Source organism: Thamnophis elegans, unplaced genomic scaffold (assembly GCF_009769535.1).
Source record: "Thamnophis elegans isolate rThaEle1 unplaced genomic scaffold, rThaEle1.pri scaffold_195_arrow_ctg1, whole genome shotgun sequence".
NCBI lineage: Eukaryota > Metazoa > Chordata > Lepidosauria > Squamata > Colubridae > Thamnophis > Thamnophis elegans.
The window spans coordinates 38,353-56,151 of NW_022473664.1; the positions used below are offsets into that span (position 1 = coordinate 38,353).

At 45.4% G+C, this 17,799-nt stretch overlaps 1 protein-coding gene across 1 annotated transcript in view; it reads left to right on the forward strand.

Annotated features, from left to right (window-relative positions):
- The window catches only part of LOC116523354 (pappalysin-1-like), a 29,228-nt gene extending 19,585 nt beyond the window's left edge, over positions 1-9,643 (forward strand). Inside the window, exons 4-7 of the mRNA XM_032238452.1 lie at positions 1,983-2,276; positions 4,108-4,300; positions 7,417-7,538; positions 9,132-9,643. Of these exons, the coding sequence (XP_032094343.1) occupies positions 1,983-2,276; positions 4,108-4,300; positions 7,417-7,538; positions 9,132-9,643 (1,121 nt within the window). The remainder of the gene's footprint in view (positions 1-1,982; positions 2,277-4,107; positions 4,301-7,416; positions 7,539-9,131) is intronic.
- The last annotated feature ends 8,156 nt before the right edge of the window (positions 9,644-17,799 follow it).

A 17,799-nucleotide genomic window follows, 5' to 3' on the forward strand; every position in this document is an offset into this window, starting at 1 on the left:
ATAAAAATTGTGCCAGCCTGTACTGCGATGTTTATCTCCTCCGTTCAGGGAGATGCGGGGTTTTTTTTCCCCTCTTCTCTCCCAATATCTCCAACCGTCAGAAAGAACGAGAAACATAAACAAAAGAAAAAAAACCAAACTCCAAAGCTATGAACAAGAGGAGAAGAAAATATAACTGGGGAAGATAAGACGAATTACGATACGGGGTGAATCTGTTGCAAAAAAACAACAACCCCATAACTCATTTGGATTCCGTTCGGATTCTCATCCCATCGCTTGGGAGTATTATATTCCCAAGAGATGGTATCCAGGAATTGGGTCCAGTTTGGTCTAGGGGGTGAAGGTGCCAGGCTAAGATGGTTAAGTTCTAGTCCCACATTAGGCACAAAAGCCAACTGAGTGAATTTGGGCCAATCGCCAGGAGATGCTGAATTCCAGTCCCGCCTTAGACATGAAAACTGGTTGAGTGACTTTGAGTCAATCACCAGGAGTCAGTGTGTTCTAGTTTTGCCTTAGCCATGAAAAGCTGGCTGGGTGACTTTCAGCCAATCACCAGGAGATGGTGAGTTCTAGTCCCGCCTTAGGCATGAATGGTAACTGGTTGACTTTGGGCCAAATCACCAGGAGTTGGGGAGTTTTGGCCCTGCCTTAGCTATGAAAGCTGGCAGGGAAACTTTGGGCCAATCACCAGGAGTCAGTGAATTCTAGTCCTGCCTTAGCCATAAAAGCCGGCTGGGGGACTTTGGACCAATCACCAGGAGATGGTGAGTTCTAGTCCTGCCTTAGGCATGAAAGGTAACTGGGTGACTGTGGGGTGGAAATGGGAATTTTGCAGTATCTTTCCCGTGCCATACCCACCAAACTACCCCCCACGGAACTGGTAGTGAAATATTTTTGAATCCCACCACTAATCTGAGCGATGGCATTGCTTAGGGCTCAAGGGAGCAAGCCTCAAAAACTGGGATCCACACAATTCATTTTGTCCCCATCCAAAGGAAGTTTATTGCAAATGCTGTTGGTAGGCCTGTGACCACCACGCAAGTCTTGTATATTTGTGTGTTCTTTTCTTCCGCAATGTTTCTTTTTTCTTTATTTTTATTATATATTTTTATTCTTTTTCTTAAAAAAAAACACATACAAAACAAGAGCAAGGGGGAAAAAATTTTTTCCTCCATTTCATCAAGCATGTCATTCGGTTACAAGTTTTGGTGCATCAATTCTTAAGATTAAGAATAACATCACAGGTTTTGCATTAAACATAACTGAATATTTCGCTGTCATTGAGCATTATGTGTTCAAATTACCATTAATATTCTTTCATTTGTGACAATCCTTATTTCCTTGAATTCATAATTATCTATCCAATAACAATAAGTCTTTAAAGTATTATAATATCACCTATCTCCAAGGAGAAAAAGCGGAAGTTAGAACAAAGAATCCCCATTAATTTGTAATATACATCCATATTTTCAATTGACCATAATGTCACCAATCATCCAGAGTTCCAAGAATAGTTTTCCATTATTAATTATTAATCCATATAGGCTTCCACAATGTTTCTGAAGCATGGAACAACCTTGCCAGTGGTGGGATTCACCCAGCTCATACCTATTCGGGAGAACCGGTTCTTAACTTTCTAAGAGGTTCAGAAAACCGGTTGTTGAAAGAAATCTTCTTTTGGTTTTTTTCCGCTTTACAGGGCTAATCCTGTAAGGAAGGCAGGAAGGAAACATTCTGGTGTTGTTTCTAGCCTCATCTTTATTGCCCTGCTTACCTAAACTGCCTCTCCAGTTAACCCTTATTACATTGTAACAGCTAAGGCGAAGCGCCTATCGACCTGAGTGATGTTGAGTTGGCCACACCCACACAGTCACATGACCACTAAGCCCCACCTACCCACCTGGTCATTAGGACAGAAAACCGGTTGTTAAATTATTTGAATCCCACCACTGAATGTTGCTTCCTCCTTTTCGTCCACGCAGGAGGCATCGTCCTGAATCCTGCCTTCTATGGCGTTGCGGGTCACACCCACACCATGATCCATGAAGTCGGACACAGCCTCGGGCTCTACCACGTCTTTAAGGGGGTGTCGGAGATCTTCTCCTGCAGCGACCCGTGCATGGAAACGGAGCCCTCCTTCGAGACGGGCGATCTCTGCCACGATACCAACCCTACCCCAACCCACAAAACCTGCGCTGACCCCCCGGCTAACAGTAACATGTGCGGCTTCCGCAACTTCCAGAATACACCGTTCAACAACTTTATGAGCTACGCAGGTAAGAACTATTTCACCAGCTGGAATCCTTGTGGGCTTTAGACCTTCGGACGTATCTCCACTTTGGCAACTTCAAACATTCTTTTGGGCCTGATGAGAGGAGAGGTGATATAAATAGTAAATAATTTTTGGTTAACTACAATAATAACAAGGAAATGTTAATGGATGGTGTTTAATGATATATACATGTGTTATATTGGTAAAAGCGAATTGGATATAAGCTTTATTTTATTTGATTTTTAAGCAGATTTTTTTTATTATTTTTCCCCTTCTACAACACCTTACAGTCATTACATCAACATTATTATGTTATCATACCTGTACATGTATATAATATTTCGCTTCTATATTTACGCATATTTATACACAGTTCTATGTGTGTGTGTGTGTATATATATATATATATATATATATATATGTGTGTGTGTGTGTGTGTGTGTGTGTGTGTGTGTTTGTGTTTTATTTGTGCTGATAAATAAATAAAGGGGGACTAGTATAGATCTATTTGTACCAATTGTTCCAAATTTCATAATATTCCGATTCTTCTTTATCTTTTAATTTCAGTGTTAATTTGTCCATTTCTGCACAATCCAAAGTTGTTGGTTTTTTTTTTGGATATAAGCTTTAAATAGTGAGTTGGAGGGGGGAAGGGGGAGGAATGCTTAGATATCTTATTAATTGGTTTTGTTTCAGAATATGTTATAAAGGTGTAATGTTATTGGAGGTTCATTGAAATTGCGAATGAATGCCAGTAGGTGGTTGTGTCTTTAAATACAAATGATTTCAGATAAAATAATTGTAGTTCAATGAGAATTGTGGTACATTGATAGTAAAACACATAAAGATTTTTGATTTAAAATGTACAATTCAATAGGAATGAAGTATATGTAATGATTGTGGAAGAAACGGACGAAATGTATTTGTAACCAATTGACACATTTTCTACAAGATGTAATGAAGGATGATTCTTTTTTTGTGTGTGTGTTTTCTGTTTAATTGAAACAATAAAAAAACTTTTCAAAAAAAAAACTTTGGCAACTTGAAGGCCTGTTGACTTCAACTCCCAGAATTCCCCCGTGCTGGCTGGGGAATGCCGGGAATTGAAATGTGTCTTCAAGTAGCCAAGGCTGGCTTTAGGCAATGTTGCATAATATCTGGAGTTCACAGGTTGCTCAAAGCTGCATTCAGATATAAGGTATAAACACCTGTGGTCCAGAGTGGGAAGAGGAAAATAATCCTTGGGAAGCAGGTAGCATTGGAAGATCATAACATGGACATTTGGGTCAGGTCTTCCGAAACACAGCTCAGCAAGAAGCAAGCTTTATAGACCAACGAAGACATAGTTACAGTGGCTCAGTGGCTAAGACACTGAGCTTGTTGATCAGAAAGGTCGACAGTTCGAATCCCGAGCGCCGCGTAACGGAGTGAGCTCCTGTGACTCGTCCCAGCTTCTGCCAACCTAGCAGTTCGAAAGCATGTAAGAAATGCAAGTAGAAAAACAGGAACCACCTTTGGTGGGACGGTAACAGTGTTCTGTGCACCTTCGGCGTTTAGTCATGCTGGCCACATGAACACGAAGACGTCTTCGGACAGCGCTGGCTCTCTGGCTTTGAAGCGGAGATGAGCATTGCTCCCTAGAGCTGGAAACGACTCACACAGATGTGCAAGGGTTTGCTTTACCTAAGACGTAGCACTTCAACTTTGGCTGAGTTCAGAAAGCTGCTAGCAGTATTCAGATAGAAAACTGGGGAAATCCTGTTGTATTAAGTCTTAACTCTCTCTCTCTCTCTCTCTGACTCTCTCCTGTTTTTCGATGGCGTTTGCTACTCTAGATGATGACTGCACCAATTCCTTCACCCCAAACCAGGTTGCCCGTATGCACTGCTACCTTGATCTAGTCTATCAAAGCTGGCAACATATCAAGAAGCCAGCCCCCATTGCCATCACGCCTCAGATTGTGGACCGGACGGAAGCTTCCATTACTCTGGAGTGGTTTCCACCCATTGACCAACACTTCTTTGAAAGGTGAATGGGTGGGACGACGTGTGAATATCAGCTCTGAAAGCTGTCAATGATACGGAAGGATTGAGTTCTGAATGTTGTTGGATGGCTGTTCCCCTTCTGATTGAGGGACATGGTGGCTCAGTGGCTAAGATGCTCAGCTTGTTGATCAGGAAAGGTCGGCAGTTTGGCAGTTCGAATCCCTAGCGCCTCATAACCGAGTGAGCTCCCGTGACTCGTCCCAGCTTCTTGCCAACCTAGCAGTTCAAAAGGACATAAAAAAATGCAAGTAGAAAAAATAGCAACCGCTTTTGGTGGGAAGGTAACAGTGTTCCATGCGCCTCTGGCGTTGAGTCATGCCGGCCACATGACCATGGAGACGTCTTTGGACAGCGCTGGCTCTTGGTCTTTTTACAGGCTGACTCTACCCACTGCCAGAAGTTCGATCCTGACCAACTCAAGGTTGACTCAGCCTTCCATCCTTCCGAGGTGGGTCAAATGAGGACCCAGATTGTTGGGGGCAAGAGGCTGGTTTTGTAAACCGCTTAGAGAGGGCTGTGAAGCACTATGAAGCGGTTTATAAGTCTACGGGCTATTGCTATCCCTCACCCACATTGCAGGTTTCATTCTCAACTTCCCCTTCCTTGGGCCTCAATGGAGGCCAGGCAATGTGCATTCAATTTATATTTCATAAGGTGGGCGATTGTACACGCCATAAATTCAATCTGTCTATTAAGAGGCCTGCTGATCGAAGGCTAATTGTTGTGTAATGAAAGACGCCAGTCCTGAGGTCCCTCTTCAGCCTCCATCAGTCTGTTTTTATTAAGCCACGGCAAATGGATACTTAAATGACATCCAATTGCCAGCCAGCCCGAGCTAAGATTTCATAACAAAAAACCTTAAATCAACACTCAAGTTTTCTTTTGCAGACCCTGCCATTGGGAGGGTTTGGGGTTTTTTTTCCCCCATGGAGCAGGTATGACCTGGAGATATCAAAGGGAAAATTCTCCTGCAATGATGTCATCATTTTCTAAGGTTCCCCCCCACCTAGTCTTGGATAAATAAATCTTTTCCCCCTGAAGACTGAAGGGAGGGAATTGCTTAAACGTCTTATTATTGAAACTGTAAACTATGCACACTGAGAGCATCTGCACCAAAGACAAATTCCTTGTGTGTCCAATTACACTTGGCCAATAAAGAATTCTATTCTATTCTATTCTATTCTATTCTATTCCCTATTCTATTCTATTTCCCTTCCCTATTCTATTCCACTCCACTCCATTCCATTCCATTCTATTCCCATTCCCTATTCTATTCTATTCCCATTCCCATTCCCATTCCCTATTCTATTCTATTCCACTCCATTCCATTCTATTCCCATTCCCTATTCTATTCTATTCTATTCCCATTCCCTATTCTATTCCATTCCACTCCATTCCATTCTATTCTATTCCCATTCCCATTCCCATTCCCTATTCTATTCCATTCTATTCCATTCTATTCCCATTCCCTATTCTATTCCACTCCATTCCATTCTATTCCCATTCCCTATTCTATTCTAGTCTATTCCCATTCCCTATTCTATTCCATTCCACTCCATTCCATTCTATTCTATTCCCATTCCCTATTCTATTCTATTCCCATTCCCATTCCCTATTCTATTCCATTCTATTCCCATTCCCTATTCTATTCTATTCCATTCCAATCTCTTTTTCTTTTCTACTCTATTCTATTCTACTCTACTCTACTCTACTCTACTCTACTCTACTCTACTCTACTCTATTCCTATTCCTATTCCTATTCCTATTCCTATTCCTATTCCTACCCTACCCTATCCTATCCTATCACCGACCCTTTTGTTCATTCCTGCAAATTAGCGTTAATCTCAGCTGGCAATTAATATGCGTTGAAACTTTAGATGAGCACACACAACTTTTGGAGGCAAGCCGTTCCACTGGTTAATTGTCCCCACTGTTAGTTTCTCCCCAATTCCAGGTTGCTTCCCTCCTTGATTAGTTTCCATCTGTGGCTTCTTGTTCTGCCCTCAGGGGCTTTGGAGAATAGCTTGACCCTTTCTTCTTTGGGGCAGCTCCCTAGAAGGTGGCTGCCCCAAACAATGGAATCACTGAAACATTGGAACACTGCTATCATGTCTCCCCTAGTCCTTCAATCAACAGTCCCCCTGGAGATTTAAAAAAAGCAAGTTGGGGTGCATCACCCCAACATACTTTCCATCAACAGAGCAGTGATATTCATGTCTGTTGTCTCTCCTCCTCCTCCTCCTCCTCCTCCTCCTCTTCTTCTTCTTCTTCCTCCTCCTCCTCCTCCTCCTCCTCTTCCTCCTCCTCCTCCTCCTCCTCCTTCCTCTCCTTCTCCTCCTCCTCTCTTCCTCCTCTTCCCCTTCCTCCCCCTCCTCATCTTTTTCTCCTTCTTCTTCCTTCTTCCTGCTTCTTCTCCACCTCCTCCCTCCTTCTCCTTCTTCTTCATCTTCCTGCTTCTCCTCCTTCTCCTTTGCTTTTCTTCTTCCAAGGTAATAATTCACATAGTACAGATTTTCTGATTCAAGGAGATGTTTGAGCAGGATATTGATGGGCCTTTCATTTTTCAATCCTGATTTCCATCTCTCTCAGGGGAGAGGGATGTGGAAACCCGAGTAGCAAGGGCAATGTTTTGTCTCCGAAGCTGATGTCGGCCTGATGAGTCTGGGCTTAGAATGTGATTCATTGAATCACGTTCAAGGGAGGAAAAGGAAGGGAAGGAGGAGAAGGGAGGGAGGGAGAGAAAAAGAGGAAGGAAACAAGAAGTGAAAGAAAGAAAAAAGGAAGGAAGAGAAGAAGGAAGGAAAAGGAAGGAAGAAAGAGAAAGGAAAGAAGGAAGTAAAGAAGAAAAGAAGGAAGGAAGAGGAAGGAAAGAAGGGAGGGAGGGAGAAAGAGGAAGGAAGGAAGAAAAGAGAGGGAGGGAGGAAAGAATCTGAGGTAGGTAAGGAGGAAGAGAGGAAGGAAAGGGAGGGGAGAAAGGAATGAAGGAAGGACTCAGAGGGAGGAATGAAAGAAAGAAAGAAAGAAAGAATGAATGAATGAATGAATGTTCAACTGTTACTAAGTTGGAGCATTTCCTCCTTTCCCTTCCTGGCCACCTAGAGAAGTGGGATCATCATGTGAGCTGTGCGGGGAAGAACGGATTCTGGTGCAATACGCTTCCAGTGCCTCTTCGCCGATGCCATGCGACCCATCAGGACACTGGAGCCCCCGTGGAGCTGAAGGTCAGCCTCAAGTTACCGACCTGGGCAAAGGGTGGGGATGGAGGACGGGTGGCACGGTGGGCACGCAAATGCACTCCCCTGCATCAACCATTCCTGCAAATAAAGGTTTGGAAGCCTCTTCCGACAGCATAATTAATATCTAGGAAGGATGACAAATCTGGCGGAGAGAAAAATGCAATCAGCGGAGTAGCAGTGAAGGATGAGCAACCAATTTATAATTAAGTGCGGAGCCCTTTTTTTTATCTCCTCCTGGGCCGTGTTAGTAATCAAAACCTGCCTTTTTAAAAAAAAAAATAGGATTTTTGTTCACTCAGTTTCTTCCGAAGTGGTGCAAAAAAATAATAATCATAATCTCTTTGCAACGGCAGCCAAAATTATCTGTTGCTCTTCTTCTCCATTGTCTCCTCCTTTGACATCTGTTTCGCTTTCATCTGCTTTTGTCAACCTGGGTTGCCTATTTTTTTATGACCTCATGCAGTTTTTTCTTTTCAAAACAAAACGAAACTCTGTGCTTCTGTCCCCCCCACCCCTCCCCAAATTGGCTTTTGGAGCTTGTTGGGGAAAGCGGTTGGGGAAAAAAAGGAGGCTGGGTTATCGTATGTGTGATTTCAGTGGTTGAAACCGAAACTTTCCCCACTTTCTAGAATAATCCTGAAAATAAGAATAGAGAATAGAGTTGGAAGGGACCTTGGAGGTCTTCTAGTCCAACCCTTCTTCTAGACTGCAGGGCTACTAGTGTCTTCCCCCCAAAAATACGACCTTCCTGTCTCCCCTGGTCCTTCTCTTCACTAGACCAGCCATGCCCAGTTCCTGCAACCGTTCCTCGTATGTTTTAGTTTCCAGTCTCCTAATCATCCTGGTTGGTCTTCTCTGCGCTCTTTCTAGAGTCTCAATATCCTTTACAGATTAACAGAGTTGGAAGGGACCTTGTAGGTCATCTAGTCCAACCCCCCCCACCACCGAAGCAGGAAGCCCTACATCATTTCTGATAGGTGGCAGCCCAGTCTCTTCTTGAAAGCCTCCAGGGATGAAGCTCCCACAACTTTTGAAGGCAAACTTCTGTTCCATGGGTTGATTGTTTTCACTGCTAGAAAATTTCTCCTTATTTCCAGGTTGAATCTCTCCTTGGTCAGTTTCCATCCATTGTTCCTTGTCTGGCCTTCAGGTGCTTTGGAAAATAGCTTGACCCCCTTCTCTCTGGGGCAGCCCCTCAAATATTGGAAGACTGCTATCCTGTCTCCCCGGGTCCTTCTCTTCCCTAGACTAGCCAGGCCCTGTTCCTGCAACCGTTCCTCATATGTTTTAGTCTCCAGTCCCCTCATCATCCTAGTTGCAATATCCTTTACAGATTAACAGAGTTGGAAGGGACCTTGTAGGACATCTAGTCCAACCCCCCCCCCCAATCAATCTGTTGAAGTCCATAAGTCTTAGTTGCCAAAGTTGGAGATCCTCAATCCTAGAAAATGAAGGTAGCTTTCATTCATTTATATGGATTGTTAGAGCAAGGTCTTGGAGAATCTTTAGGGTCCCAAGTTTGGGTAGGTTTCCTGCAAGTTTGATTCCATTCTTCCTTTTTCTTCTCCTTTACTCAAGGACACCCAGATGTAGAACAGCCGTGTAAGCCTGATGTCCGAACGTGGACTCCCAACTCAGCGGTTATCAAGCAGACTGTCCCACCGGCTTGCCCCGAACCTCAAGGATGCTACCTTCAGCTCCAGTTCCAATATCCGGTCATCCCCGAATCCCTGACCATCTGGGTGACGTACGTTTCCCCTGAGTGGGACTCCAAAGAAGCCATCAACGACGTCAAGCTGCTGATGGCGGGTGGGGAGAACATTTCGCTTGGGCCTCAGAACTTCTTCTGTGACGTCCCCATGACCATCCGACTGGATACGGAGAAGATGAAGGACGAAGTGCAGGGCATTCAGATTTATACCTTGGACGAACAACTGGAGATCGATGCTGCTATGATCACTTCGGTCCCGCAGAGCTCGCAGTGTCAAAAGTGCCGTCCCATCCACTACAAAGTCTCCCGGGAGCCCCCGTTTCAGAAAGGACCTTCGTTTCTCATCTCGGATCTCAGTCGGACGTTCGTGGACACGTAAGTAACTGTAAACCAGTTTTGATCGCTTGTTCTGGACTTTCATTGAAACGCAGTAAAGATGTTCTTAGGGTGGCTCAGGGACTAAGACACTGAGCTTGTCGATCCGAAAGGTCGGCAGTTCGGTGGTTCAAATCCCTAGCGCCGCGTAACAGAGGGAGCTCCCGTGACTTGTCCCAGCTTCTGCCAATCTAGCGGTTCGAAAGCATGTAAAAATGCAAGTAGAAAAATAGGGTTCCACCACAAAACTGCGAAGCCCTTATCCGCGCTGACATAAGTGCGGAGGGCAAATCCGTGCCATCCTAAGCACTAAGGAAAAACGCAACCCTACCGCGATGACATAATCACGGAGGGCAAATCCGCGCCTTCCGAAGCACTCAGCACCCTAAACCTAACCCTAAACCTAACCCTAAACCTAAACCTAAACCTAAACCTAAACCTAACCCTAACCCTAACCCTAACCCTAACCCTAACCCTAACCCTAAACTTAAAGCAAACCCCTAAACCTAATCCTAACCCTTACCTTAATTTAAATCGGCTTTCTGCCACCACGCTGTTTTAAAGCGCCCTTCTGTCGCCGCACTGTTGTCGCGGCGGTGATGACACGCGGTGATGACGTCGCGACTTTAGCGACACGGTTTTCTCACCGCTATTTTGACGAGCGCGGTTTTGTCGTGCCACGGAAAAATAGGAACCACCTTTGGTGGGAAGGAAACAGCGTTCTGTGCACCTTTGGTGTTTAGTCATGCTGGTCACATGACACTGGAGATGTCTCCGGACAGCGCTGGCTCTTCGGCTTTGAAACGGAGATGAGCACCGCCCCCTAGAGTCAGGAACGACTAACACATATGTAAGATGGGAACTTACTTTCAAGCATGTTCTTACTTTGCCATCTTGTCACTGTTGCCCCTTTGCAAAGCACTCCTTTTCATCCCCAGCCCTTAACCAGCTTAAAAGATGGTGGAGCTGTTTATCTACTCAACCAATAACTGGTCAAAACATTAGTTTGAAGATGATCTGGGACCATGTCCACAGAGATTCTCAGTCATCCAGGTCATGGTTGTCTCAAAGGTGCTTTTTCAAAAGGCCACTGAACTTGGTTTTTCCTTGAAGAGGTTTCGCTTCTCATCCAAGAAGCTCCTTCAGTTCTTCAGAAGGCAACTGGATTTTGTTTTTCCTTGAAGAGGTTTCACTTCTCATCCAAGAAGCTCCTTCAGTTCTTCAGAAGGCAACTGGATTTTGTTTTTTCTCAAAAAGGTTTCCCTTCTCATCCAAGAAGCTATTTCAGTTCTGAAGGAGGTTCTCAGATGAGAAGCAAAAGAACTTCAAGGAAATTTCAAGCAAAAACAAAATCCAGTTGCCTTTTGAAAAAGCACCTTTGGCACAACTGGAACTGTGGTTTCTCTAGTGTTTATTCGATATCTTCATTACTGAACCTTTGTTACTGATCTTATCCACATTATATATGGTGCTAAGCTGCAAACAAACCAAATATGAATACTTACCCAACAAACCAGGATGTGTGGGTGTAGTCAAGCCATCATCTTACCTGCTTATAGGAACTCATCCAGTGTTTCAATCTCCAGACACTTCTCGTTTAGATTAAAAATAGTTTGTCCTTCTCCCAAGATTGAAATTCACCCACATTTCTCGGTGGTTCCTCCTTTTCTTTGCTTAAAAACCATGCTGTCTCCGTGGCTTGAAGATTTATCAATTAAAGAACAGAAATTGTTTCGATAAGGTTTATCTCAATTGTTGGCTTGTTTGCATGTTTAATTGCAAGCTTATCCTTGGCACAGTTCCTGCTGCTGGGTCTTGCATCAAGAAATGCACTGAATTGAGTCACTCTGGAGATTTCGTTTGGACACCAGGGGTAGCAATCTCCATAAGAAATAAACAAAGATAGCTTAACCTAGCCATCTTTTTATGGCTGCTCCTCACTGGGGTGGGCCAAAATGTCAGAACAGGATGTTCTGATGCTATGGTGATTCAATTTGATTGGGACAAGAAGAACCAGCGAACTGGGAGTTTAATAGCAATAGCCCTTTGACTTATATACCGCTTCACAGATGCTTTTACAGCCTTCTCTAAGCGGTTTACAGAGTCAGCTTCTTGCTCCCAACAATCCAGCTCCTCATTTTACCCACCTCGGAAGGATGGAAGGCTGAGTCAATTGTGAGCCGGTGAGGATCGAATTGCTGGCAGTGGGCAGAGTTAGACTACAGTCCTGCATTCTCCTCTTCCTTGTCTAGCTTCTCCTCCTCTTTCTCCTTCTCTTCTCCTCATTGTCTATCCCACCTCCTTATCTATCTTCTCCTCCTTCTTCTCATTTTCCTTCTCCTTCTTTTCCTTATTGTCTATCTCCTCCTCCTCATTGTCTGTCTCCTTCTTCTCCTTTTCCTTCTCCATCTCTGTCTCCTTCTTCTTTCCTCATTGTCTATCTCTTCCTCCTCTACCACCTTGTCTATCTTCTCATCCTTCTACATTTTCCTCCTCCTCCTTTTCTCTTCTTCTTTTCTCCTCCTCCTCCACATTGTCTACCTCCTTCTCCTGCTCCTTCTCTTTGCCTCATTGTATATCTCTTCCTCCTCCTCCTCCTCGTCTATCATCTCCTCCTTCTACATGTTCCTTCTCCTTCTTTTCCTTCTTGTCTATCTCCTCCTTTTCTCCTCCTCCTCCTCCTCCTCCTCCTCCTCATTCTCCTCCTGCTTCTCATTTTCCTTCTCCTTCTCTTTTTCTTATTCTCTATTTATCTATCTACTCCTCCTCCTCCCTTGTTCTGCCAAAGTTAAAGGATTGAGGTCCAAAATATGTGTGTGTGTTTGTGTGTCTGTGTGTTTGGTACTGTATCTGTCAAACAATATATATTGTTACTCACTTTCTCGTGGGCTGTTATTTCGCCATCGCATTTCATATTTAGACGCTGGAGGGAATGCTAAAATACTGCAAAATCTCCCAGGCGTAAACAAATGGCATTTTCTCAGTTTGATTGAAGGAAGCAAGGCTGGATGTGTGCATTACTCAACAACGTTAAAAATAATTTCCTTTCTAAACTTGCGCTCGGTTCCCCGCCTCCTCTTCTCACCCCTCTTCTCTTGCTTGTTTTGGCCAGAGCTGCTTGGTCCCTGCATCCAAAATATGTCTCCTCCATCCCTGGGTCTTTTTCCTTAGCGGACAGGAGCAAAGCTTGATCTACTGCTTCCCTGTGGCTTCCTTGGTGAGGCCAGTTGCAAATTGGATGATAACAGAGAAGGGGGTTCTTCTCCCCACTCCGCCCCTCTTTGGAAAAAAAAAGGGTGGTAGGGAATGGGCCAAGGGAAATAGGTCCTGCTTTGTTTTTTCTTCCCTTTAACTGTTGCTTGAAATGCAAGCAGCTTCCTCCTTGGCCCTCCTGGGAATCTAAAGCAAATGCAGATGATCCAAGCTCCCGCCTTAAAGAGGCCCCACAGACTTGAGAGCACCTTAACTTTTCACATATGTGTGACTCCCAGCCATCTCTTGAGCAAGAAGGAGAGGAGGAAGGAGGAGAAGAGGAGGAGGAGGAGGAGCAGGAGGAAGGAGGAGAGGGAGGAGGAAGAAGGAGGAGGAGGAGGAGGAAGAGGAGAAGAAGAAGAAGAAGAAGAAGAAGAAGAAGAAGAAGAAGAAGAAGAAGAAGAAGAAGAAGAAGAAGAAGAAGAAGAGAGAAATTTCCCGATAATTAGAACAATTAACCAGTGGGACAACTTGCCTCCAGAACTTGTGAGTGCTCCAACACTGGAAGTTTTTAAGAACTTGGATAACCATTTGTCTGAAGTTGTGTAGCATTTCCTGCCAGAGCAGGGGGTTGGACTAGAAGACCTCCAAGGTCCCTTCCAACTCTGTTATTCTATTCTATTCCTTATCCTCTTCTATTTTATTCTATTCCTTATTCTATTCCATTCTATTCTGAATTCTATTAGAAGGAGAAGGAGGAGGAGAAGGAGAAGGAGGAGGAGAAGAAGGAGGAGGAGGAGGAGGAGGAGGAGGAGGAGGAGGAAGAAGAAGAAGAAGAAGAAGAAAAAGAAGAAGAAGAAGAAGAAGAAGAAGAAGACGGCTCTCTATTTGGTTTATTTAAACGTTGAAGGAGACATTTGCAGAGTTTTTTTTTTCTTACCCATAAAACAGAATATTTGTAGCTCAGGGTGACAAGAGGAGTCCTCGGTGTTCTCTGAGCACAGACATTTCATCACCTGACTAAGTAACATCATCAGCGGTGCTAGAAGGAAGTGGGGTTTGAGGAGTAGAGGAGAAAGAAAAGGAAGAGGAGGAAGAGAACGGTGGGATCCTTGGTGCTCTCTAAACTCGGTGGTTTCCTTGCAAACGTTTCATTGCCCAACTAGGGAACATCATCAGTGCTAGGAGGGAAGGGGATTGGTGGAGTGGAGGAAGGGGGAGGAGGAGGAAGAGAATTGTGGGTTCCTTGGTGCTCTCTGAGCTTGATGGTTTTCCTGCAGACGTTTCATTGCCCAACTAGGTAACATCATCAGTGCATCCTCTTACCTATCCTTCCAGGTCATATTTTAGCAGGAGGAGGCGCCGCAGAAGAAGGATTGGAGATGACCTTTAGGGTCCCACCTGCCAACCTTCAGCAGGGATTTTCTTCTTCCGACGGGCAACACCCTACACACCCACCTTGTGTGTCTCGATGCCCTCCGTAGTTGGCAAGCTTGCATCAGACCCAACATAGGCTAAGGTCCTTTGGATGCACCTGCCTGTGAAGTCAACAAACACACAAATCCCTTGGACACTGTACCTGTTCTTCTCTCTCCAGCTTGTCCAAACAGCGGTAGACCAGCTGAAATAACAGACAGATGCAAGGAGCTTCTGCCTTTTCACATTTTCCCTCTTTACATTTGCCAAATGCTGCCCCGCTCCTCTGCTTTGGATACATAGACAAAACAGATAGACAAACCCTAGTGCTAGTTTGGCAAAACTCCGCTTCTCATTCACAGAACTGTAGAGGTTCTCTCTTCACAACTGAAGGAGCTTCTTGGATGAGAAGTGAAAAGAGTGCAGAGAAGGACAGCAGAAATGATTAGGGGACTGGAGTCTCATGTTCTGACCGAGGCTTCCCAAGAGCAGGAAGCAAACTCCTGGTCCTGACAAAAACCCCTTTTATTAATCGACTGGGAATTCCGCTCCTTCACCTCCAGCAAAGTCTTTCAAGGGAGGATTTACAGTCACAGACCTTATCTGGATTGGAGAGCTGACAGGCCGATATCCGCAAAACCTGGCAAGGAGCCTCGGAGAGTCACGAACCAATGAAGCGAACTAACTGTCTCCTGCAAACTCCACTCCCCTTTTGCTCCTCTTTTATTCCCTCTGGGAGGGGCCATTCACCGTCCACCTGTGGCCTTACTCCCAAATCGACCCGTTCTTTAGCTGTTCCCTTCGTCTGGCAACTCTGCGCATTCGCACATTGGGAACAGGCTCCAGCTGTTCTTCTGCCTCACTGCTGTCTGACTCTGGAGGCAGCTGATGACTGTCAGACGGCCCTGGCCCCCTCTCTGCCTCCGACACAGAGCCCTCATCAGAGCCTTCCCCAGACTCCAGGACCGGCCCAACTTCCTCCCCAATCTCCTCACTGTTTGAATCTGCTTCCAGCTCTACTGGCCGCTGGCAGGCCACAAAAGCTCAAACATACAAAGAACGGTTGCAGGAATTGGATATGTCTAGTTTAATGAAAAGAAGGACTAATGGGTGACATGGTAGCAGCCTTCCAATATTTGTGGGGCTGCCCCAAAGAAGAGAGGGTCAACTTATTCTCCAAAGCACCTGACGGCAGGACAAGAAACAATGGGTGGAAACTAATCAAGGAGAGAAGCAACCTAGAACTTTCCTGATTAGTGAGAACAATTAACCAATGGAACAGAAGTTGCCTTCAGGAGCTGTGGCTGCTCCATCATTGGACGTTTTAAAGAAAAGATTGGACAATCATTTATCTGAAATGGTATAAGGTCTCCTGATTGAGGACTAGAAGACCTCCAAGGTCCCTTCCAACTCTTGTCATTCTGTTATGTTTTCAAGGGAGAAACCAAGAGAGTCCAGTTACTTTTTTTGAAAAAAAGGTCACTTTTGGGACAAGAGAGTTGGAAAGGACCTATCTAGTCCAAAGCATATTTAAAATTTCCTTCCTTCCTTCCCTCCCTCTTTCCCTTCCTTCCTCCCCTTCTTCCTTCCTTTGTCCCCTCCTCCTTCCTTCCTTCCCTCCCTCCCTCCCTCTTTCCTCTTTCCCTTCCTTCCTCCCCTTCTTCCTTCCTTTGTCCCCTCCTCCTTCCTTCCCTCCCTTCCTCCCCTTCTTCCTTCCTTTGTCCCCTCCTCCTTCCTTCCTTCCCTCCCTCCCTCCCTCTTTCCTCTTTCCCTTCCTTCCTCCCCTTCTTCCTTCCTTTGTCCCCTCCTCCTTCCTTCCCTCCCTTCCTCCCCTTCTTCCTTCCTTTGTCCCCTCCTCCTTCCTTCCCTCCCTTCCTCCCCTTCTTCCTTCCTTTGTCCCCTCCTCCTTCCTTCCCTCCCTTCCTCCCCTTCTTCCTTCCTTTGTCCCTTCCTCCTTCCTTCCCTCTCTCCCTCCCTCTTTCCCCTTCCCCTTCCTTCCTTTAACAGAGTTGGAAGGAACCTTGCAGGTCATCTAGTCCAACCCCCTGCTCAAGCCGGAGACCCCCTACATCTGCCTCTACTTAGGATCGAACTCTTCCGGTCCTAGTCCCCTAGTCCTTCTCTTCGGTAGACCAGGCGCGTCTTCAAGAACTTTGCTTTGGAGTGCACACAGCGTCTTCGGCCTTTGAGGTCAAGCCGGAGGCATTTTCTCCAGCGCTTGGATATTCCGTCTGGGAAAATACCCATAAGTGGATTTGGGGATGTGGGGAGAAAGAGAGGAGATGAATCGCCTAAGAGGAGGACAACTTGGGGACATCATGAGCAATGAAAGAAGAAGGAGAGTTGATAGGAAGGTTCATTGGAGAGGACAGATGAGGTCAGCCTCTTGAGCGACTCTATTTGAATTATTTGTTAGCGTCTGGTCCCTTTTGGGGAAGTAGAAGGACGTTCTGTTCCTTTATCTGTAGGGAAAAAAAGGACACCAGCCTGATGATTCACAGAGACCTTCTTTTGGCTGGAAATCGCCATCTGGTTGAATGGAGCTCTTTATCCATTTTGTGGCGCATCACTGAAAATGTTCTCAGGGCTTCTTCCCTCTGCCCTGCCACTTTCCTCCCTTTCTCCTGTGGAAGGATCATCTTCAGGAGTCCATCTTTAAAAACAAGGCTGTAGCAGCACCAGCACCACAACGGAATAGCTACTAACTTCAGCCGTCCTTATCTTTTAAAAAAGGGTAGTTGATAATGTATATAATTGTTAGATGTTTTCCTGTCCCATTCCTTTCCTCCTTCCCTGCCTTTCCTGCCTTTCCTCCTTCCCTTTTTCCTTCCCTTCCTCCTTTCCTTTCCTCCTTCCCTTCTTCCTTCCCTTTTCCTTCCCTTCCCTTCCTCCTTCCCTTTGCTTCCTCCTTCCCTTCCTCCTTTCTTTCCTCCTTTTCTTCCCTTTTCCTTCTCTTCCCTGCCTTTCCTCCTTTCCTCCTTCCCTTTTTCCTTCCCTTCCTCCTTCCCTTCCCTTTTCCTTCTCTTCCCTTCCCTTTTCCTTCTCTTCCCTTCCCTTCCTCCTTCCCTTTGCTTCCTCCTTCCCTTCCTCCTTTCTTTCCTCCTTTCCTTCCCTTTCACTTCCCTTCCTTTCCTCCTTCCCTTCCTCCTTCCCTTCCCTTTTCCTTCTCTTCCTTCCCTTCCTCCTTCCCTTCCTCCTTCTCTTTCCCCTTCCACTCCCTTCCTCCTTCCCTTCACTTCCTCTACTTCCTCCTTTCCTTCCTTCTTTTTTCCTTCTCTTCCCTTTCCTTCCTCCTTCCCTTCCTCCTTTCTTTCCTTCCCTTTTCCTTCTTTTCCCTTCCCTTCTTTTCTTCCTTCCCTTCCCTTACTCCTCCCCTTCCTCCTTTCCTTCCCTTTTCCTTCTCTTCCCTTCCCTTCTCTTCCTCCTTCCCTTCCCTTTTCCTACCCTTCCCTTCCTCCTTCCCTTCCCTTCCGCCTTCCCTTCCTAACCAAAAATTGGGTGGGTGGGAAATCAACTGTCCGCTGATGCCAATGAAGAATAATCATGGTATCG